We start from the raw sequence: 24,708 nt of genomic DNA on the forward strand, positions 1-24,708 counted from the left end.
CCCTTCAGCTGGCATTTCAGGTCTACAGTTACTGCCTCTCACCTCTGGTGCCAAATCAGATTTTTCAGAACTTCTGCTGAGGTGACTGAATCCAACAGGTAGATTTCCCTAGTGGGCCTCCTTGGAGTGACTTAAGCGCCGTTAGCTTTTACTGGGTTGATTAACTCAAAGGAAATAGACGTTTAATATTTGCAGGCGTACTAATGAAGCTATTATAAATTGTAATTATTTTAATGTCTGTAAGTAGAGCTTTATGTCTTCTATACAGATGAATTTTCTATTATACTGCTTTCCTCACACACAAATTGTGCTCATTAGGTGTTTAGACCATTCACTTAGCACTAAAACTTGTTCACACAAGCTTTTAATTGAAAGTACATTGCATATCAGTTACAGGTATGTTATAATTGAAATAGGTAAACTGCTACTTATTTTCGGATCATGTAAGTATATTTATATTCTTATATATAAAATTATTTCTATATGCCTATATGCTTGCTGCTGTTTAATGTGATTATGACCCATTAATGAAATAATGGCTCTAAAATGCTGTAAATGCTAAGGAAATTTTCACGTGCTTCTTCAGATTTACTTTCTAGGCTATTGTTTTAAAAAAAGAAACATCAGTGCCTGAGCTAGAATCAAAGATTGATCAAGATGAACCTTCTAAAAAGTACCTGTTTATTAAACATTAAAAAATATATCACCTAGCAAATTATCCAGGCTTACTCTAGGAAGTCTTTCACTCAACTCAATTCACACACACACAAAAATCACAAAGTGAATGTAACAAACAAAATACAGATTCCTCAAGCTTAATGGAAATACCAAGGCTGTAAATGGTATTTTAAACTCCACTTAATACGCCATGCAATTTCAGGAATATAAGACTTGAAGGACACCACTTAAAATGTTTTAAGATTCAATAATTGAGCCCTGTAAAGAAAGTCTTTCCACTTTGCACACGATGAAATGCATATCGGTCAGCTTATGCTATTATGTCAAGTGGCTTACATTAGGCTCCACGAGAAAGGTTCTAGCGAGCTGTCTCACAGATCACATCCTCAGAACAATTCTGTCTCCTCAGAACAAACATAAGCAGTAACAATCTCATATTGAGAATCTAGCAAAAGTTTAATGCATAAAAACATGAATTAGCTTTATCAATTTTACTGTTAACATTATTTAAATTCACATTTACTTTTATCATGTGTGTGTCTGCCTGCCAAGCATGTACAGGTGCCCATGGGAACCAGAAAAGGGCATCAGATCCCCTGACAATGGAGATACAGGAGGTGGTAAGCTCTTTGACATGGGTGCTTTGATCCACACTCAGGTCCCCTGGCAGAGCAGCAAGTGCTCTCAACCTCTGTGCCATCTGCCCAACACATTATTGTTATTATTATTATTGTCATCGACATCATTTTTTCAAAATTATGAAGTGAACCCAGAAGTGACCTTGTAGTTCTAAAGAAATGCCAACATTTTCTATGTGCATCAAATATTTAGAAAAAAAATGATTTTGTAATGAATTCATATGTTAGTGAGTGAGTTTCCCAGGTGCCTGGTGTGAAGTTAGGATGTACGTGCCACAGGCCTTGCTGTAATTCATATATCAGTATCCAGTGTGACTATCGACACTCGCATTCATTCAGTTTTAGCAAAGTAAAACCTTAAAATGTCTATTATTAGAATAAATCAAGATAAAGAATTAACATTCTTTAATTATTGTGAGAGACATGTTCTTTTTTAAAAAAAAAAAAGCCAACAAAACATTGCTGTCCAGTTTTGACATTCTTTTTCTGTGAAATAGAGAACAGCACTTTGTGCTTTGGAGATGTCAAAGCCCAGAGTGACACAAAAAGGCAAATCTGTCAAAGCTGAGGTCCTGACTCAAGACACATGTCAGGCCCCAAAGCTGCTTTGACAACAGCATCTTAGGACAGATTGCTGTGATAACTACAAGAGGGTTTTATGGTAATGCTTTTGGCTTGAGGGCTTTGGGGGAGAAAAAGAAAATGAAATATGAGATTTACCTCCAAAAGATACATTGTTTGCTTTGAAAGAATTCATATGTAGCATGTCCTTCCCTATACGTGTATGTGAAAACATCACACGGTAAGTGAGTAGCTATGTGACAGTGGGATTCAGATGTTATTACAGAGCTGTTTGATTTGAAATTACTAGAATCTCTCTGTCTCTCTCTGTCTCTCTCTCTGTCTCTCTGTCTCTGTCTCTCTGTCTCTCTCTGTCTCTCTCTCTGTCTCTCTCTCTGTCTCTCTGTCTCTCTCTCTCTCTCTGTCTCTCTCTCTCTCTCTCTCTCTCTTTCTCTCTCTCATTCAGACCTCTGGCTGTCCTGGAATTCCCTATGTAGACCACGGTGGCCTTGAACTCACAGCGCCTGCCTTGGCCTCCCAAGGGCTGGGATTTTAGAGGTATGTACCACTCTGCCCAGCCCTAAGCTAGAATTTCAGTTTTCAACCTACCATTCCACATACTGTATGTTCAGTTCCACTTTGATCAAAATGGAACATTGGCTGTCCAGCCACTGAAAGTTTGAAGAAGAGGCCATCTCATTGTCCTGGCTGACTCTGTTGTGTGACCCCTCTGGTTTCTTTTCCCAGAAGCTATCCAGGCTTTCTCCTCTAAGGTTACCTTCTATGCCAAGAATAACACATTCATTTTGAGATTATGAGAGAAACTTACCTACTTGTGACCTTCTTGTGCCAACAAAAGTTTGCATGAAGTTTCAAGTTTATGATCAATCAGACCTAAGGCCAGACAGATGGAGTGATGGATCCCTTCACAATCCTAACCCTTGTCTTTGTTTCCCTTCCCTAGAGAACAATCACTGAGAGCACAGTGAGCATATAAGGATGGGTTTTTGATTACTGCCCTCAGTGCTACCCAAGGTTATCAGCTTGCTAATAAAGATCTTCCCCTTTCAAACACATCTTCCTTCTCACAGCCTTTTGGTCTCTTGGCTGTTAACAAGAGGCTCACTGAGTGCCCTCTATCAGTGCTGGGTGCTATCCTCAGAGGCTTCTGGAATGGAAGTAGAAACAGGGCTCTGCACTGAGTCTTACTTTGGCCAAGTTGTACAAGTCTTCCGTGAGACCCAATTCCATCCTCCTCCGGCACAGCCTTTGTGGCTTCTATGGCTACTGTACAGATGAGACCTTGAGAAGGCCACCTGTTCCCTCTTCCTTGCTTACCAGGTGTTTGTGAACAGCAGAGGGCCAGGGAGGGGACAACAAGACCAACATGCAAACTGGGGGAAAACAACAACACCATCACACAAAGTGGAACTGGAGACCCTGCCAATTCAGAACATCACAGAATGCTTTTATTTTGCTTAGTAATTTGCTCAGGCAGGGGAGACTCCAATACACAAAGTCTTGACAATAACAGCTCAGATGACTGTGTCCTGCTCCCGTGTCCATCTGCTAAGGCCTGGGATGGATATAATGACAAGAGTTTTTCTATTGAGCTTGTCGCTAACTTTTCTGGTACCTCCCTGACAAGTGTGTAATAAAACTTGCACATAGGACACTTTTCTACTTCTGTTCAGGCTGCTCCCTGGTTGTCCTCTCCAGGACTGGGTGGTCTGATTTGAGTCCTGATCCAAAGTTTTGCCTTATCACTGGGACGCTGTAATTAGTAACTCTTTATTTAAGAAAGATGGAATAAATTGCTTTTGTTTTTATTTTCAATTTTGCCTAAATTAATAATCTCTTTCCGTGTTAAAGGGCAGGGAGAGGGAAAGGGGCAGGGGACAAAGCTAGGGAAAGAAAAAGAAATAAAGGATATTCTGTTTGTCAAAGCTGCACAATGTTTTTGCATGATGATTGCATGATTACTGGTTATATTACAATCACTAGGTGAAAACAGAGGGCCCAACTGTCTTTGTTTTCCTTCATGTTTTGATTATTTAGAGCCCCCCTTTCCCTGGGAAGAACAGGCTTGTAATTCATTGGGTACAAGCTACCGTAATTGTAAAACTGTTCCAATCTTAATAATTGCGATACGAATGTGACTGGCTTGTTTTTCCTGTTGGCAATATTGATCTGCATCTCAGCAGTCTGGACTAGCACTTAGCTGGGACTTAGGCTCATGTCCAGAAATCTGAGATCACAGTCCTCTGAGGAATCAGGTCAAAACTGAAGATGCCTCAGAAGGAAAGCAAGAGGCGAGGGAAGGCTTCCTATTCTTCCATTATCCAATACATATAATTCTGCCTGTCAAACTTCCTAAGGAACAATTCTGTTCCTGGCCATTAAAAAGAAACGTGAGGATGGTAACATATTCTCCCTTTAAAATGTTTTAAAATAAAGCTTTTTTATAAAAAAAAATATTCAGGTCTGGTACAGTGGGTATTTACTTTTCATTGCGCTGTAGAAACCCTTGCTTGCATTTTGTACTTAGGTAGCAATCAGACACAACTTGACATGGTGAAGTACTTCCAGGACGACACTGGCGTCTATTGTGGTGTGTCTAGTGGCCTTCTAATGATTCTTGAGGACTGACAGCAGAGGCATGAGTTGGTTCAACTTAACAGACTTAAATTCTGCTCATAGTTTCTAACTTTCAAGCCCTTTTTCACTTAAGGATATTTTCAGTTTGTGATAAGATGGTTAGGATAGAGCTTCCTGTTTAAGGGCCACCCATAGATTAGGCTAGGAAGCCAGACGTGGAACTACAATGAAAGTATAAAAGAGCTTCAGGGTGTCTTGCTAATCTTGAGGAATTCACAGATCCAGAAGCCCTAACCACAGGCTTTGTGGTCTGTCAGAATTCTAGGAGACTCCCACGACTCCTGTTCCTGTCAGAGCAAAATTCCCTAAAGAATGAACGGGACATTGCAATTGTTCGTTTGTTTTCTGCTGATGTCATCTGTCTGATTTCCCTGTAGCCATGTATTGATTCAGTTCCGGGTTTCTTGGCCACATCTCTGGGGACAAAAGCAATGTGGACACTTCCCAAACTTTTTCCCTGTTTCCCGGCCCCTAGGGTCAGCAGCAAAACACGTGACAATCTGAAGTCTCAGTTTTCTAACAGAGATACTTGAACCTGGGTCCTTTGAGGCTGGGTATTGTGTCACCCACAGCTTGGGAGTTCCTTACTGTAGCCAAGCATCATCAAAACAAAACTTAAAACGAAAAGAATCCTCTCTCAGTAGCAGGCCGTTTCCCATATGGAGTCACACATGAGCCTCTGAACTCCTGCTGTGCACAGAGATCTGGCACCCATTTGTAAAACGGTACCCATGTACCTGAATACTGAGACTTAGTCACACAGTAAAGATCCATTAATCTGGTTTATATATTTTCTGAATAAGAATTGTATCTGTGTCTAGTCCACTATTGTTCAGAATGGAATGAGTTCATATCTTTGTGTATTGCTGGGAGTGACTTAATACTAACATCACATACCACAATACCTCATTAAGTCCTGTTTAATGCTATTTATTAGATTTCTTGATGTTATCCTTTGAGAGCAATGGTTATCCTTTTCTTTTTTCATGACTTCTTATTATTTAATTGTTATTGTTACACATATCTATAAATTTATAAATACAACCTGCTGAATCCTTTTAGTGTTGTTTACATGTAATTGTGTTTAGAACTGTCCCCTGGGGATTGGATAACCTAAAAGACAGAGGACAAGGACAGCTACTTGACGATAGTGTCTTCTATGTATGACAGGGAGGTACACCCATGAAACTTAAAAATATGGTCACCTTAATAACACCTGAAAAATGAAACCACTTGAGATACCCCGTGAATGGGATAAATCTCACATGCTTTCACTAATAGGTAAATAGCTACAGGCAATTCATGGTGATAAACAGAAGATGGTTTTTATTTTTATGAGGATACAAGGCTATTCTCACTCAAATCCCTTGGGACTTTATCATCTAAGAGGAAGATTGAGAAAACTATGGTTCACTGTCACACTTACCCTCACCATTGATACAGTCTTAAGTGCTTTTTGAGCCTATTGGTCCAGTATGTGGTCTGGAAATTGTGGGGTGGAAGACATCCAAAGGAAGGATGTATTTTGAGGATTTAAAAAGAAAAGATTTCCCAATGCTCTTGAAAATAAGTTCCCCTTAGGGGAAAAGATACACAACTGTGGGCATTTGAGAGAAAACAGCCCTCATAGGAACAAACATTCAAATACTTAGTCTCAAAATGGTGGAACAGTTTGGAGAGGATTAGGAAGTGTGGCATTGTTGGAAGAGGTGCAATACTTAGGTACAGCTTTGTGGCTTACAAAGGCTCATATGGTACTCACTGTTTCTCTCTATCTGCAGTTGTGCAACCTCTCAGTTTTTCTTTGATCCTCCGTCATGGACTCTAACCCTCAGAAACTGTAAGTCAAATTAAATGATTTATTTTATAAGATGCCTTGGTCTATTTTCATTCTTCTACATGTTGATATCCAGTTTATGCCAGCACCATTTGTTAAATATGCTTTCTTCTTTCCATTTGATTTTTTTTTTTTGCTTCTTTGTCAAAAATCAGGTGTTTAAAGGAGTGTGGATTAATATCCAGGTCTTCTATTCAATTCCATTGGTCCTACTGTCTGTTCTTAGGCCAATACCAGGCTGTTTTTAGTACTGTAGCTCTGTAGTAGAGTTTGAAGTCAGGGATTGTGATGCATCCAGAAGCTCCAGAAGTTCTTTTATTATACAGGATTGTTTTGGCTATCCTGGGTTTTTTGCTTTTCCATATGTAGTTGAGTACTGGTCTTTCTAGGTCTGTGAAGAATTTTTTGGGGATTTTGATGGGCATTGCATTGAATGTATACATTGCTTTTGGTAAGATTGCCATTTTTACTATGTTAATTCTGCCTACCCTAATGTCTTCTTCAGTTTCTTTCTTCAAAGATTTAAAGTTCTTATTATGCAAGTCTTTCACTTGTTTGGTTAGGGTTACTCCAAGATATTTTATGCTATTTGTGGCTATTGTGAAGGGTGTTGTCTCTCTTATTTCTTTCCCAGCCCTTTATCATTTGTGTACAGGAGGGCTACTGATATTTTTTTTAGCTAATCTTGTATCCTGCTACATTACTAAAAGTATTTATGAGTCATAGAAATTCCTTGGTAGAATTTTTGGGATTGCTTATATAAACCATCATATCATCAGCAAACAGTGAAAGTTTGATCTCTTCTTTCCCAATTTGTATCCCCTTGATCTCTTTTGATGTCTTATTGCTCTAGCTAGGATCTCAAGAACTATATTGACTAGATATGGAGAGAGTGGACAACCTTATCTTGTTCCTGATTTCAGTGGAATCACTGGGAGTTTCACTCCATTTAGTTTGATGTTGGCGGTTGACTTGTATATTGCCTTTATTATGTTTAGGTATGTTTCTTGTATCCCTACTCTCTCTAAGACCTCAACATAAAGCCAGCCACACTGAAGCTCATGGAAGATAAAGTAAGAAATACACTTGAATGTATTGGCACAGGAGACCACTTCCTAAATATAACCCCAGCAGCACAGACACAGAGAGAAACAATTAATAAATGGGACCTCCTAAAACTGAAAAGCTTCCTTAAAGCAAAGGACACGGTCAACAAGACAAAACAACAGCCTACAGAATGGGAAAATATCTTCACTAACCCCACATTAGTTTGGATCTCCAAAGTATACAAAGAAACTCAAGAAACTGGACATCAATAGAACTTATAATATAATAAAAAATGGTGTACAGACCTAAACAGAGAACTCTCAACAGAAGAATCTAAAATGGCTAAAAGACACTTAAGAAAATGTTCAACATCCTTAGTTTTCAGAGAAATGCAAATCAAAATAACTCTGAGATTCCATATTACACCTGAAGAATGGCCAAGATCAAAAACACTGATGATAACTTATGCTGGAGAGGTTGTGGGGAAAAGGGAACACTTCTGCATTGCTGGTGGAAATGCAACCTGGTACAGTCCCTTTGGATGTCAGTATGGCGATTTCTCAGAAAATTAGGAAACAATCTTCCTCAAGACCCAATAAGACCACTTTTCAGTATATATCCCAAAGATGCTCAACCGTCCTACAAGGACATGTGCAAAACTATGTTCATAGCAGCATTGTTTGTCATAGCCAGAACCTGAAAACAACTTAAATGCCCTTTGACCAAAGAATGGATAAGGAAAATGTGATACATTTACACAATGGCACAGCAGAAAAAAACAACATCTTGAATTTTGCAGGAAAATGGATGGAACTAGAAAAACATTATTTTGAGTGAGATAACCCAGACACAGAAAGACAATTGTCAGATGTACTCACTCATAGGTAGTTTTTAAACATAAAGCAAAGAAAACCAGCCTACATACCACAATCCCAGAGAACTTAGACAACAATGAGGACACTAAGAGAGACTTACATAGATCAAATCTACATGGGAAGTAGAAAAAAAAACAAGATCTCATGAGTAAATTGGGAGCATGGGGATCTTGGGGGAAGGTTGAAGCGGGGAGAGGAGAGGCAGGGAGGGAGCAGATAAAAATGTAGAGCTCAATAAATATCAATTAAAAAAAGATTTCCTGGTCATGGTTCTTTATTGCAGTAATAGAAATGTAACTAAGAGAACAACTGAAGGAGAAAGTAGATTTTGCCTCCACTCTTGGGTGAAAACTTGGATTCCTGATAAACACATTTTTAATTCTAATCCTTTCCCACACTGAAGATTAAGGAATGGACTGACTTGCTGGGTGGATATAATGATCAGACGGGACCATGAAAGTTTTTCAAGAAATATCTATCTGAATGGTTGATCCTGCCCACTATCTCCATCTCTTGAGAACCGAAAAAGACTGTCTCTAATAGTTTATATTATCTAAGATTTGTGGGTCCCATGAGCTGAAAATGCGGGGGCAGACAACAAAGCTAATAGAAACTCTTCTTAGCTGAGAAACATAACTTCTAATGCACACATTTCTTGGCTTCTTCTTCTTAAAGTGCAGCCATGATCAAAGACATCCGAGGTTTCCTTTCTCTCCCTGTGATCACTGGTTTTCTTCTTTTCAGGGGAAAGATTCTTGGAGAATGGCTGTAAATTCTAGTTTCTGTTCTTTCAATTACATCTGCAAGAATACCTCCTCATTATCACTCCAATGACTTGATTAAAGTTAAGCCTACTAAATAACATTTTCTTAACTGCTGGATTCAGGCTCTGACTGCAGAAACCGGTAAAGCACCCTCATTCCTTTGAATGCCTCTCTACACACATTCTGTATACCCTGATTTGCTTTTCCCTACTCTACTAAGAGTTTGCTTTTTCCAGGCTCTTGCTTACAGTTTTGCTTCCAGAAATTTTATTCCGGTGGATGTGTAATTCTTAATGTTCAAGCCTATATTTTCAAATGTTACCTAAATGTTGATGAGTCTCAAATTTGTAATTTCACTGTTAACCCAGCTGTTAGCTGTTCCCTGATTCCACTCTCATCTTCCTTTATAGTATTAGAATTGTTAGCTTGGCGTGTGGCTATTAAGGATGAATGTGTCGCTGGGGAGATGGTTTGGCAGTGGAGAGTGTTTATTGCTTTGGCAGAGAAGCCAGGTTCTCAGCAACTATATTAGGCTGTTCACAACAGACTGGAACTCCAGTTCCATGGGGTCTGATGCCCTCCAGTCCAAAAGGGCACTTACATGTATGTAGAGTGGTTAAACTAATGCAGCCTCATACATCCATTTAAATACAACCTTTTTAAAATAAAGAAAAAGACATTTTATCGGCAATCTTTTGTTCCAGTTCAGTGGGGACATGTTAGGTAAACTCTGAAAATCTCCTAAAGAAGCAGACATGTCTGACCCTGTCTTCCCATTGTACCCACATGTCCCCTACTACTGTGAAACTTAACTGTTACCTTCCTGAACTCTAACTCAGGACCGCACAAAGTAAACCAGCAAAAGACTTTAGTATTTTTTTTTCTTTAGATGGGTAGTTGCCTAAAACAAGCTAATTACATGAATCACATCACTGGTATTTTACCTATACCATAAAGCTGGGCTGGGTCAGTATCTGCTAATTTTAAATCTACTCTTTAATAAATATTTCAAGTGTGTCTTGAAGCTCAGCCCCTTCCCTAACCTCCATTACTTTTACTTCTTTGGTCTTATGGTCCCTTTCCTCACAACCACTATGTACTACTCACATTTTCTCTTTTCTTTTTTCTCCTTCCCTTCCTTCCTCCCTCCATTCCTTCTTTCCTTTCTTCCATGTTTGACTATAACCTGCAGAACAATGTAAAGCATTAAAAATACCACAAGCTCACTATGAATATTCAGATCCTATCTATATTAGGATGCAAGAAAATGTTTATAAAGCGTATTCACTTTGAACAATTCTGCTGGAAACCTAGACTGATCTTAAACATCCCTATTCACCCTCAGGCTGCTTGTGAGGAAACCATGCTTTGTCTTGATAATCTGAAATTCAGGTTATTAAAACAAGTTTAAATTAATTAGTGAATCAATGTACCATCACTATTCTCTTTAAGAATCAGCCATTACTTTCCCAAGCAGATCTGTTTGGCAAAAACTCAATGTAGATATTATTCTTAGTGTTGGGAAAATGATACCAACTCTTAACTGATTATATAGGCAGTGCAAGAAACTTCTATTTAAAAATTAAATTATTTTAAAATTTATATGTATATCTGCTTCTATGTGGGTCTGTGCGCCAGGTGCCCAAAGTGGCCGGAGGTATTGAATCCCCTTGGAGCTGCGATTACAGGCAGTTGAAATTCATTGATATGGGTGCTGAGAATTGAACTCTGTTATTCCAGAAGGGCAGTATGTGCACCTAATCACTGAGCCATATCTCCATTCCAGAGTCTTCTATTTGTAACACATCGGAAAACAATATGCTACAATTCCCACAACTAAATTTTACATCTCATCTATTTTTAAGTGTCCAACTCTGAGGCAAAAATATTTCTCCTGTGATGCCTGGTTTGCACCTCCACTTTCGTCTTTCCAAAATTATGGCTGATGCTAGACATGGCAGTCACACATGAATCGGTCCTATAGGTGTCACATTTCACATGGGTGTTCATACAGTGGAAGCCAAATTAGAATATGTGACCCAATCCTATTCCAAGTAATGTTAGTGGAGGTTCTTGGATTCTGAGTATTTGAAATGGCACCCACTTTATTAAATTTGAAAGAAAACTAAAGGAAGTTGAACTGTATAAATCACATGAGCATGATTTTGTGATTCATTCCAGTCAACCTGGAATGGAGTTCAATATGAGATTCTTCATATTCTTTATGCCTGGGCTCCATATGTTTACAAACAGGACTTTTTCCCTGAAACAGAACCATTCAGGCCATTTTGTGATATGAGAAATGCAATGTGGTTTTCTTCTAGCTCTGACACGTGTTGCCTTTTTTACAGCATGCAAAGATAGCTGTTCACATAATATGCCTCCTAATACTCCCAGTCACAAATGCATTAGCTCTCAGACAAGCACCAAGCTATCATCAATGAGATGCCACAAAATAAGACATGTTCTAATATAGCTTTGAAAAGCATTGCTTTGTGCTTTAAGTGCCAAGAACAAGCAAACGCCTCTGCCTATGCTTTCAATCAGCTGCTGTTTTATTCAGAGAAGTAGTTGACAGCGTAAGCACCCTGTGAGCGGTGTATTCAGGAAGGATAAGAAACATAAAGAATATGAGTCTCAGGTAGGTGGATGGGTTGATAGGGTAACACCAGGGGCCTGCTATTTTCTCAGAAACAGTTGTAAGAGCTCTGTTATGCCATAGAACAATGGTTTTCAAAGATTTATGACAATCCTATGTTTTAGCAGAGATAAATTAATTGCTAAATTGATTTACAAAACCCTCCCGTGTAGTCTTACTTGAAGGCAGATCCCGCATTTTGGGGATATAGAAACAGTCCATAAAATGCTTCAGCTTATCTTCCTCATCCAAGCGGAGAGCAACTCTCTCATCTGTTGGGTGGCATCGGAGTTCAGCCGCGATGCGATGCACTGCGTCAGCAGGGAGCTCAAGAGGCGAGGGCTCCATCACAAGCTGATATCTGAGAAGGAAGTAAAATGATGAAACAATATAACCATCATGACTTTTCTGCGGAGTATTATCCCTTTTCGAGATTTTAAACTCAGATTCCCATTTTCACAGTTCCAGAAACAATGGAATCATAGCCAGGAGTGGTGGTACACACCTATCATCTTGGAATTGGAAGGCTGAGGTAGGAGAATAACTGAGAGATAGACACAAGCTTGGGCTACATCATGAGTGTCAAACAAGGATGGGCTACGTACTGAAACCCACCCCCACCCCAATAAAACAAACAGAAATGGCTGGAGATAGGGCACCAAGAGTAAAGGCTCTTGCTGCCAATCCTGAAAACCTAAGTTCCATTCCTGAAACTTAGATGGTGGAAGGACAATGTAATTACTCGCTTTAAACCTCATCCTAAGATTTTGTTATAGATAAAATAACAACACTAGTAACTTAGAAATGTTTGAACTTAGAAATACTACGCTAGGTGTAATGGCACAACAGGGATGCAGCGGCAAATCTCTGCGGGTTTGAGGTCAACCTGGATTGCAGAGAGATTTCCAGCCCAGCCAGGGATACACAGTGATAACTTCTCTAAATAAACAAAACCCAAAATGGTTAAGACCGAAGAAGAATTTTTGTTGCTACTGTTGTTGTTAATGTTGCTGGGCTTTTTTTTTTTTTTTTGATTTTGTGTTTTGTTTTTGATGTCTTTCGTGTATGTATGTATGTAAGCGTGCATATGCTTCTGTGTGTATGTACATGTGGTTTGTGGGTTGCAAATCTGTGTGTGTGCATTCAGCAACTGAACATCAGTGTTGGTACTGTCTTCACACACTTAGTCTTACATTCCTAGCACAGGTGCTCTCACTGAACCTGGAGCTCACCCATAGCCTAGGCTGGCATCCAGTGAGGTCCAGGGATCTGTTAGTCTCTATCCTCCCCTTCATCCTGGGGTTACAAATGCCTGTTGCTGCACCTACATTTTTTTCTGCGGGTGCTGGAGAGCTGAAATAAACTTGTACAGCAGATAGTTTCCTGTCTGAGGCATCTCCCTTTGAGTCCTCATGCCATCATTTTTCAATTTTAGGATTTATTTATTTTTATTTTGTGAACATGATTGTTCACCTACATATATGTATATTGCCCTATGTGTGCAGTGTCCACAGAGGCCTGAGGAAGGAATCCGATTCTTGGCACTGGAGTTAGAGGCAGTTGTAAGCTGTGTGGGTGCTGGGAAGCAAAGCCAGGTTCTGTTATAAAAAAAAAAAAAAAAAAAACAAGTAGTTTTGGTGACTGAGCCATTTCCCTATCCCTTATTACATTCTTATCTAAAAAAATAAAGGCCACAAATTTATTGTTTCATCTCATTCTAGCTAGCTACTTTACTAAGCTGTGACAATAAGGATTTTTTTTAAGTAGAGACACCTAATTCTTCATATAACAACATTTTAAAATTATGGAGAACTTAAACTTTAACAAGAGTCTTTAGCATGCAAATTATATTACCAGAGAGGAAAGTTCTCTCTGAATGTCACCTTTCTCTTCATATGATACCAGAGCAATTTAACCACCTGCTGCTTCTTGATCAAACCTCAGAACAATCAGGATTCTGTGGTGGTTTTTGAAACCACATTCTACTTGTAATCATCTAGAACTCTTTAGTGTTTGGGGATATGTGATGAACCTTTCTGTGGGACAACTGGAGGTTTATTATTAATTTATTTTTCTGAAATTTACTTTACTAATATACTATATTTAAAATGTATATGGGTGGTGTGGGAGGTCCTTCTGTCTATGTGTTGCTTCTATTGGTTAATGAATAAAGAAAACTGCCTTGGTGTAGCATTATGGTCTACTACACATTTGGCACCATTCTCTAACATGAGGGCCAGGCTCGTTGGGGTTTTTGTCCTGCCCGGTCCCCCAGCCCTTTAGTCCCAGAGAGTCTGCATTAATTATAAACTGATTGGCCCATTATCTCAGGCTTCTTATTAGCTCTCATAACTTATATTAACCCATTATTCTTATCTATGTTAGCCACATAGCTCGGTATCTTTCTCAGCAGGGCAGGTCACATCCTGCTTCTTCAGTGTCTGGGCAGGAATCAGGAGCAATGATTCCTCCTTCCCAGAATTCTCCTGTTCTCATCACCCTGCCTATACTTACTGCCTGGCCAATCGTTTATTTAAAAGATGATTGATAGAATACAGACAATTCTCCTGCACCACTTTGGCCTGATAGGATAGAAATTATATAGTCAGGAAAGACTAAACTGAATGCTGGGATAAAGAAGGGCAGAGTCAGAAAGACACTATGGAGCCACGGCCAGAGTCAGACACGCCAGAACTTTGCTGGTAAGCCATGACCTCATGGTGATATACAAATTAATAGAAATGGGTTAAATTAAGATGTAAGAGTTAGCCAATAAGAAGCTATAGCTAATGGGCCAATCAGTGATTTAATGAATACAGTTTCTGTGTGGTTATTTCGGGGCTAAGTTAGCTGGGCAGGTGGGAAAAACAAGCGGCCCTCCTCCTACATATGGGGATACCTATGTGCCACTGAGCATGTGCAGATATCAGAGGAAAACTGCTAGGAATTGGTTCTCTCTTTGTGCTGTGGGTCAGGGTATTGAACTGGAGGCATCCAGCTGTGTAGCAAGCACTTTTACTAGTTGAGTTATCAATATCACTGGCCTGACAATGGAGGTTTAATTGCATGTTTTAACTCCACTCGTTTGTTGGTTTATTGATTTACATTTCCCCTAAATTTTAGATCTTTGAAGTTGAATAAGAAAGGAGTTAAAGATAACCAGGCCTCCTTAGACTCCCTTGATTTCCACATGGTCATTCTGTAAGCATCATCGACTTAGGCCTTTAAGACATAAACTTGCCAAGCTCCCTTCATGTGGCTCCTGACACTGGTGGGAAGGTAGAGGAGATGGCTGTAAGTGCCAATTCCTGCACTGTTGACATATTGAGGAAGAAAAGGAGAGCAAATGCCATAGTACATGTTGTAGATAGTTTTAAAAACTAAGGAGACAGAATAATGAGATGGTTTAGGTGATCAACATCAGGGTGACCCTATGCATTTGTCTTGATGAATATCTCAACTTGAAGAAAGTATTTCAGAACTTAAGGTCCAGGATAGGAGCTTACCTCAGACTGGTCAACGAATACCCTGTAGGATTGAAGGGGAAATAGAGTGACATAGGCAGGGGCAGATGTTAGTCATGGAAAACTTCTGTGACTGAAAAAGGCTTTGGGATACTTGTTGAATAGCAAACATACTTATTCTGTACAACACTGGCTATACAAATTTGCATTAAATGAAAATCACTATGTTCTGTGAGGAATTATAAGAATTTAACAGGGAGCTGGTGAGATGGCAAAGCAGGTGGAAGTACTTCCTGCAAAAGTCTTGCAACCTGAGTTTCATTCTGAGACCCCAGATGGGATGACGCACATCTGTAAACCAGTGCTCCTGTTCTAACATGGGAGGTGGAAACAGGAGAGCTACCCAGAATTCCCTGGGACTACTAGCCTAAAGTATAAGCCTGGTAGAAACAACAAGAAAGCCCCTGAGTCAACAGCATGAAAGGACAAAACTGACTCCCAAAGTTTTCCTCTGACTGTTAGGTGTCCACCATGGCACCCCCCCCTCCACAGGAACATGCACATGACCTTACTTATACTAGTAATAACATAATTTTTAAAGATGTTATAGGATTGAGAAAAGAGAAGATTGTGAGTTCATGACATATTTGCTAAGAAAAACATAGACTGGATGGCAACAGTTTCTCTTGCACATAAGACAGAGTCTTACATAGAAAACAGTCAATTCCACATCCTTAGGCATCCAGAGAGTGATGCAACTATGGCCACTGCAAACTGAATCTGCAATGAAGAGCAAGTGTGACATTTGTTTTTCATCTTATACTAAGAAGAATGTAGAATGGGTTTTTCCCCCCAAAACTGGCATGGAAGAAGCTTTGCAGTTGCATTTCATCTTCCATCCTTCCTTTTATACTTAATCCTAACTAGAACACAGGTTATTCAGGTACATGTGTGGATGATAAAGATAGAATATTCTTGTTGCACCTGCAACTTGATTTGAAATTGCTTCCTCCTGGGGTACCTTCTGATAAAGAAAGCTAGAATAAGTGCTGTGGAACAATCCTTTTGTGTACTATGAATATGTGTTACTCTCACTGGCTAAAAAAAAAGTTGATTGGCCAATAGCCAGGCCAAAAAAAAAAAAAAAGTATAGCCAGGGTGATCAAACCGATGGTACAGGGAGAAACAAGATGCTAAGAAGCAAGATGAACATGCCATTGTACATGGAGATGACACTACATTTTCATTTCCCGGCTACAAAGTCCTGAATAATCACACAGAAACTCTGTTAATTACAACACTGTTGGACAAATAGCTCTGGCATATTTCTAGTTAGCTCTTCCATCTCAAATTATTCCATTTCTGTTAGTCTATGCATTACCATGTTGCCATGGTGTTACACCATTATCTACATGTCCTATTTTCTCGTGAGCTGGTTGGCGTCTACCTAACTCCACCTACTCTTTCTATATATCTCTGTTTGAATTTCATGCCTGGCTTTACTCTGCTAAGCCATTGGCCAAAACAGTTTTATTCATTAACCAATATAAGCAACACACGTACAGAAAGACATCCCAAATTATAACTAACAAAGGTACTGCTACCTTGAAGACCATAAATAAGAAATATGGGTTCAATTAAAATGTAGGATGTAGCTAGTAATAAGCCTGAGCTATTGGCTGAGCATTTACAATTAATGTAAACCTCTGTGTGGTCATTTGGAAGCAGCTCACTGGACGGGAAAACTCCACCTACAAATAGATATGACTGTGCCTCATTTGGTCTGACCTTGACACATTTGGTTTGACCTTGCCTAAACACTTAACCATGCATGGGTGTCTGTGAATGATTTGCTGTAACTCTACTGAAGAAGTGGCCATAGTATTTAACTGAACATAACATCAAACTTTTCCAGGAGCTTGAACTAGGAGAGACATTGATTAGTCCAGGTGGCAACAGGATCATGAATTTCAAAGAATCAGAGGGAAACTCTGAAATACTGGGGCTCCAGAGCATAGGGTCAGAAGAGACTCATTTTTATGTTCACAGTGAAACAGAAGTATTGATTATTAAAACATGGGAAGTGTGCAGTGACGCTAGCAGCAAAAAAGGTCACCGAGCAGTTGTGGCTAAACAGTGAAGGCTGGGAACAAATACATGCCTGGTCCTGTGTGGTATGTCACAGAACGCTTCCATGCACTGAGCTCTGTAAAGCTGTTGACAGCTGTTCTTTGTCCTTTCTGTTTGGTGTGTCCTTAACACAGACCTGTTGCAGGGAGTTCTTACAGGCTCTGTTAAAGTCTATTCTACTAGCAGCGTACAGTGTTTAATTTCTCATGATGGTTACCCCATTGCTAAGCAATGTTGCTTATGTATGCAGGCTTTCCCCTAAAGGTAAAATGACAGCTGAATAAAAGAAGCCAAACAAACAGCTCAGTGAATTATGTGACATGAGGAATGACCTGTTCCCTGGAGAAGCGACTCTCTCCCATGCTGACATAGGAAGACCAATTAGAGAAACACCTTTAGTGAAATTAGGAGACAAGAGTTTGCCTTATGTTGGCATTTTACCTGGAGTGCAGGCACGTTATATTTCTTTGGGGACATATGCATTCTGAGGAAGAGGTTCTTTCAATTCTGAGATGAATTTGCTGTCATATCCAAACAGCATCCCACTATCCTCACAGGAGCATCTGTTAACACTGTTGACATCTTCTGTGGCCACAATTTAACCTTGCTCTCACTCCTCCAGCCTGTGAAAGGCTGGCGCAATACTCCTAAATGAAACTGGGAATGTTTGCTCAGGCCTGCGGTCTCAGCACCATGGAGGCTGAGGCCTACCTTGAAATCAGCATCACCCTGGGCCAGATAGTGAGTCCCAGGCCAGCTCGCACTATATCAGAAGACCGTGCCTTAGACAACAGCAATCTAAAAACCATCTTCCTGGTTATTTATACATATTTCAATGTACAGAAACTCATTATGAGAAAACAACGAGCAAGAATTTGTTTGAGTAAATGTAGAGACTTCTTAAGTGTGCAAAAAATGACAGTTATTCAACCATCAATTCAAGGAATGTTTACCAGTAGAGCATCTACTACGACTCGGGCATACATCTCTGAAAAACTAAACTAATACTGCTGACCTCGTGACCAAGCATGAGAACAATAAAAGTGAATCATGTTGGGCATGGTGGCACATATCTGTTATCACAGTAACCTTACCGGGGAAAAGACCGAGGATCCCAAGTTCTAGGCCAGCCCTGACTATATAGCCAGATCCTATCCAAAAACAAGCAAGAAAAGTATTCATATGCTTGCACCTACATCTAGTTAGTCCTAGTAAGGTGGAATTACTTACCTTGACCTTGAAGCCAAAGACTGATAATAGATGAAAAATTAACTCTGAGGCCAATACAATGTTTATCATCAAGTGTGGACGAGAATGTAGGGCAAACTGGGCTTCTCTTGAGGAGTCATGGAGTGAGATCCACAGAGAAAAACCCGTGGAGAGATAAAACCCTGTGCACAGGGCAGCCTACTACTTCCCTGTATCCGGTTTCTTGAGACTTACAATCAATGATTTAGTTTATTATCATTTTCTCTTGTCAAGTCCACATAAAGTCTACACACCAGCATAGTCTATATGTGAAATTATTTCCTCTTAAAAAAATACTTGGAGACAGAGCATCAGGAGGCAGCAGATGCTTAGCTGGAGCTGTGACTCTCCTTCCCGCATACTGAGGTTACAGATTCATGACTTAATTTCTTTATTTTAATATTTATTTCCTTCTGGCCAAAGTGTGGCTGTTCCCACTTCTGGGCTTGTTGTACCTAAGGCAGGAGCAGATTCCGAACAGGAGTTTCTTCACTGAAATTAGGTCTTCTTCTGGGTTACTTCTCTGTGCACATCTCCAACAGGCTGAGATGCTCATTCAAGGCCTTCTCCCTGAGAGAGCACTTGATTACTTCACACTAATTGCTGCTTAATTCTGCATTCATACCACCAGCTAAGACAATTAGTGTTTCAAAACATCATTTTATGCCTTGTTTAGGGCTATCATTGCCAAGTAAATTGACATGATTTGTTTGAAAATGAAGACATTAGATCCCAGTTTTTCATAACTGCCAAATTTCATATTTCATGTAGTGAGCATGGTTTAATTTTGCAGAGGTAGACAAACATGTCAGGTGCTGGCTTGCAAGTCATCTGAGCACACTTTTGTCATTGTCATATAAAATAAAGTTCAATCTAACTTTTCCCAAAAGACTGTGGTTGGCATCAAGTCACATTCATAAGGTATTTCCATAACAGCTTTAAATATCAATGTGGTTTGATGGAAATTGATTCTGTCCTCAACGACACACTTGAAGTTTTGAAAATCGTATCCCCATGGTTTTATTTATGTAGTTGAATTTTCACAGTTGAAGGGCTTGACTTACTAAAAGCTGCATGTTTGTTAAGAATCACAGATTCATGACTTTCTGATTCTACTGTTCTAAGGTTAACCAGTAAATAAATTACCCAGCACCCAATAGTTAATGGTTACACAACAAAGAGTCAGTCTAACCCTGGAGTGAGGAAACTGGATACTAAGTTCAAAGTTTAGAAGCTGGTATAGATACATTTATAGAAAGCTGTCCTCCACTGGGAAAGCAAAAGGTTTATATACAGGTGCACAAAGCCCACTTCTGTAGGACTTTCATTGAGAATGAGATGACGTCAAGGTACGACCAGCAGAGCCGGACAGTAGAAGACTTGAGTTTGCTTTACTTTTGCTTGAGTTTGCGTTTGTTTCCAAGTTCCTAAAGTAGTGAACATTGGAACAGGAACTGTATACCAAACACAGAAAAGAAAAAAAAAAAAAGAATCGACTTTCTATTTTTAGGCAAATGCTGTAGAAAATAAAAGGGGAAGAAACTCCACTACAGAAGAGACACTTTCACTTCTGCAAATGTGAATGTGACCAATGGCAGCACAGGACGAAAATACAAAAGCAGAAACCAGAAAGCTCATTTAAACATGCTTTTCCTCACCTGGACTTGCTCTACTGACCCATTTAAACTAAAGTTTAGTAGATGAACAGTGTTATCTTGCTGTGCTGTTTAGATCTCTTCTCTATGCTGGGTATAGAGATGCAGGAGGTCATGGCACAAAAAGCAGAAACAATGGAGAAAAAAAAATCTCCGATGGGTCGCACTATATTAGCAGAAAAGAACCACTTGGAAAAGGACAAGAGAAGCGGGTGGACATTTCTGTGTAGAGCCATGCCATGGCCTCTCTGCTTACCTGCTCAGTCCTGCACAGGGCCCTCAGCTTCCACTGTCTTCTCAGGGGGATGCCTGATAGTTCCTCTCTAGCCAGCCAGACTTTAAGAACTGATCAGACTCCACCCTGCTGGGGAATCTGCCTGTCAACTCTGCTCCTCCCACCTTGTTTGACCAGGTTGCAAATTTCAAGCCACTGGCAAGAACTAAGCAAAAAACTGCCCCTCCCCCTGTAGGTGGCCAAACACCTGGCTCTGTGAGGGCTTCTTGTGGGGCACCCTTGTCAACTCTAGCCAAGAAGAGATCAGAGGCTTCCTTGACCTCTGCTTATCTCTGCTATGATTACTGTGTCAGAGAACTGACCTCCAAAAATCTGCATTTATTTTTCACTTTGTGCTCTGGAATATTTTAAGCCCTGCAGAAATGCCCTCTTTCAACTCTGGACACATTTCTCTTGGATTTTAAGATACTGACCCCAGTGTTCAATTTGACTGTAGGATTTTGGACTTATAATGAATAAAGGTTTTATTTGAAAGTTTAAAATAAACCAGGTCTGGTGGTACATACTGGTACTAAATAAGAAGGACCTTGCCTCCAAAGAAAATTAATATAGGCTATTAGTTCCTCAAAATACATAGTTGCCTAATAATGGAAATTTTAAATTTCTAGGTTAGAACCTGTGACAGTATGCCATCCACAGACAGAAGAGTTAGGGTGTGAAATCCATGTGACAAAATAGATTGGGGTAGACTGGGAAACCTAACTCAGGCAAATTTTCTTAAAGTTGTGCTTTTGTTTGCTTGTTTGTCTGTTTATTTTCGAGACAGGATTTCTCTATCTTCAGAGCCTGTCTAGTTTAGACCAGGCTGACTTGGAACTCACAGAGATCCCTCCTCAACCTCGCTCCAGCCTCATTTGTGCTGGGATTAAAGGCCTGTGCACCCCCACCGCCCAGCAAAGCTATGCTTTTCATCATCTGGCCTAGGCCTAGATTACCTCCCATGGCCTAGTACTGAGCTCAAGTCTTTTGAAGACTGTATTAGGCATAAAAAGAAAGAACCAAGGTTTTCAGAATGGGAACTACAGAAGAGACTGCCTGGCTTGCTGCTGTGTGGCTCCTGGGCCTTGCTGAAGCCTGCAGTGTGTTGCACTCATTGAGGCCCTGTTCAGTTTTCTGAGTGTCTTCACTGTAACCTCGACAATTTGCCGTACACTGCTCAGGCCAAAGCTGCTATCTACCTGATGAGCAGAAACCACATCTTCTGGGCAAAATTATCGAGATAGTAAAACAATACAAGAGAAAAACAACTGAACCAGGACACAAAATCCATTTGACGCATTCTTTGCTCCCTCAAATTAGACAAGTTCCCCAGACAAAGCATGTTACCCCCCAGCCTCCAAGACAGGGTCATAGAATACATAAGCGGCTTCAAGATAATTTACCAACCACCGTTACAAGCTACACATAAAATAGAGACTCCTCACCTGACTCAAAAGGAAATATAAAAATTTGAATTTAATTGAGAAATTTAAAATATTGTAGTATATTTATTTTCTATCATTTAGTGTCTTGTGCTGTCAGAATTTTGGAAGATTTGTTCTACACAGAGAGAAAGCCATACTCCCTTATTACTCAGTATGGAGAGATGTATAATGACAGTTTTTTATATATATATTTTTAAAATGCTGCAAGATCCCTGGTGGCAGTAGGCAGCAGAAATGCTCTAGGTCCCAAATGGTGGTGATAGAGGGTCCTGCAAGCAGCCAGTCCCAGGCAGAGACAGCTGCCGGTCCCGAGCAGTGGATGGTCCCAGTCAGGGAGAAACATGACAGGCGGGCAGGAGACAGAGACATGGATAGACATGACATGCAGAGTGAGGTTGAATATTTATTCAGGGGGTTGTGGAGGGGAAAAGGTGAAGGGAGAGAGAGAGAGAGAGAGAGAGACAGACCAGAAGGGAAGAGAAGAGAAGAGAAGAGAAGAGAAGAGAAGAGAAGAGAAGAGAAGAGAAGAGAAGAGGAGAAAGAGACAGAGAAAGGGGGAAGCAGAGAAGTGGGGAGAGAGGCAGAAGCGAAGCTGCCTCTCTGAGAGGAAGATGGAAAAGAGGCCAGATCAGCTTGCCTCAGCGAATGGGGGAGGAAGTGGGCGTGGCTTGTGTCTTAAAGAGACAGAAAACCATAACAGACAGGCCAAAGGCTTCCTCTCAGCTATTTGGTAGAATCTTTGAGTGGTAACTGTAGAGCTCGTGGACAGAGCTGCTGAGGTCCACCATTCCTCACCACACAAACTGCTCTTTTGCTGGCACACCTTAGTTTCTTGTATTCCATCCATTCACTTTACCCTACTGGTTTTATTTAATAATTTAAATTATTTGCCAGTTCCCTTAAATGTTCAGTATTAGGAAACTATCATTGTATTTAATTGATAAAAGCAGTCTTGATAGGCACAAACTGTTTTGATATGGAGAGTTGGAACAGGAAAACCCTATAGTCTTGACTGGAGGTCTTAGTTGTTACTAAGTAACCTGATAAAAAGTTGTTACTTAGCACCCAGAGTCAGAAGTTTTAGCCCACTCATTGCCAAGGCAAAATAATGGAGCTACAACTGTTCTAAGTGATGGTAATCTTGTGACATCTAGCAAGCCATACCTCTGGTTATATCTTGTTGTCATTTATGAGATTCGTCTAAGTTGAGAAATGTTTTCTTCTAATTTGTACCTTTATGCCAACCAATCTTTGTTTCTGACACTTGACTCCTCATTCCATAAAAGGTCATTTCCTTGTTCCCATGTCTACTGTCTTGACATGTGTAGTCTCTTGGATTCACGAATGCTGAGAATTTTGGTTGGCTGTGGGCTCATAAACTACCACATCTGAGATACGACCTTGTTACACACACATTGATGTCTTGACGTATAGGCAATAATATGAAGTATTGACATATCCATCCATCTATCTATCAGTCAATCCATGTTTCCATATATCTATCATGTGTCTCCTATCATATCTATCTATATCCACCTATCATCAGCCCATCATACATCTATCTTTATGTCATCTACCTATCAGTCTATCTGTCTGTCTATTGTCTATCTTCTAACCCCAAATATCATTATACGGAGGGCTTTGTTTTGTAGTTCTAGTCTATTCAGTGACATACAATTTCCCTTCACTGATTATTTTACAACATTTCTTTCTTTTCTATCTACCCCCATGGTTTTCTTGCCTGACCCATCCATCTTGAACTGGAAGTTCTACTGTATTTTTGCACATACTAGGCACTTTCCATTTCAGCCTCGTGAATCCATTTTAGGAACAAAAGTGTCATTTTCCTCTGGCAAGTCTCATGCTTCCTCCTTCACTATTACATTCCCCTCATGAAAAATGACACCTTTACAAGGCTTTTCACTCATTTTCTTTCCCTTCTGTTTCTGCCTATTCATAGGTAAGAAATTTGGAAATCTTTTACCTCCTTCTTCTCGAAGTACAGACATAGATGTATTCTGGACTTGGCTAAAGCAGTTTAGTGTTTTTCAGACTTTCCAGCAAGCCCCCCTCTGCTTCAGGAGACTGGAAAAAAGATTATAAGAGACCTGACCTATGGTAACAAGAGACCCAATCTAGAGTAACAACTATAATTTCCAAATCTCTCATTATCAACTGCCTTCTCATTACGTACAGATGGACATGCATGGTAACATTGCTTCATCTAATTTTCTCCTAGAGTCTTCATTCTCTTCTTCTTCCTCTGTTTAAAATGTCTTTTCTGATTCACTGTTTATTTCAGAGTTGTTTTTTAAACCTTTTGCAGTATTGTAAGGCATATTAGGATTAGAGTACATGCTTAACATGCTTGAGGACATGAATTCAATCCACAAATTATTTTGCACAGATCATGCTCATAAGTGACATTTTAACTGAATTTGTATGTATTCTAAAACATATTTTTGTTGTTGAAATGACTAAATATTATCTTATATCATGCTAAAATAGCTTTTAGCCATAATTTGTAGATGAAGATCCACTTTCTTCTAGGTGCAGGTTAAAATGAGAAATTTAAACTGGCTTTCTTCCTTTTGCCTACAGTTTTATGTTTGAAGTGCATGGTACAGTACATGAAGGTTTAAGGATAGGCTTATATTCAATCATTTTCATTATCTGTCCTACTTGGAAAATAAGTCAGTACTTCCAAGAAAATGGTTTGGAATTCCTTTCAGAATGATTGAGTCCTAAATAGAATAGCATTTCCCACCCATACCTGAACTCGACATTACTCTGCTG

General features: G+C 39.8%; 1 protein-coding gene across 1 annotated transcript in view; it reads right to left on the reverse strand.

Annotated features, from left to right (window-relative positions):
- Kynu (kynureninase) overlaps window positions 1–20,575 on the reverse strand; it is a 121,584-nt gene extending 101,009 nt beyond the window's left edge. The window contains exons 1-2 of the mRNA XM_050139940.1: window positions 20,450–20,575; window positions 11,876–12,057 (exon numbers count right to left, since the gene is read on the reverse strand). Coding sequence (XP_049995897.1) covers window positions 11,876–12,044 — 169 coding nt within the window. The 5' untranslated portion in view covers window positions 12,045–12,057; window positions 20,450–20,575. The remainder of the gene's footprint in view (window positions 1–11,875; window positions 12,058–20,449) is intronic.
- Window positions 20,576–24,708: the final 4,133 nt, after the last annotated feature.

The sequence above is a fragment of the Alexandromys fortis genome, unplaced genomic scaffold (genome assembly GCF_014885135.2).
Source record: "Alexandromys fortis isolate MF-2015 unplaced genomic scaffold, M_Fortis_MF-2015_v1.1 scaffold_33, whole genome shotgun sequence".
NCBI classification, from domain to species: domain Eukaryota; kingdom Metazoa; phylum Chordata; class Mammalia; order Rodentia; family Cricetidae; genus Alexandromys; species Alexandromys fortis.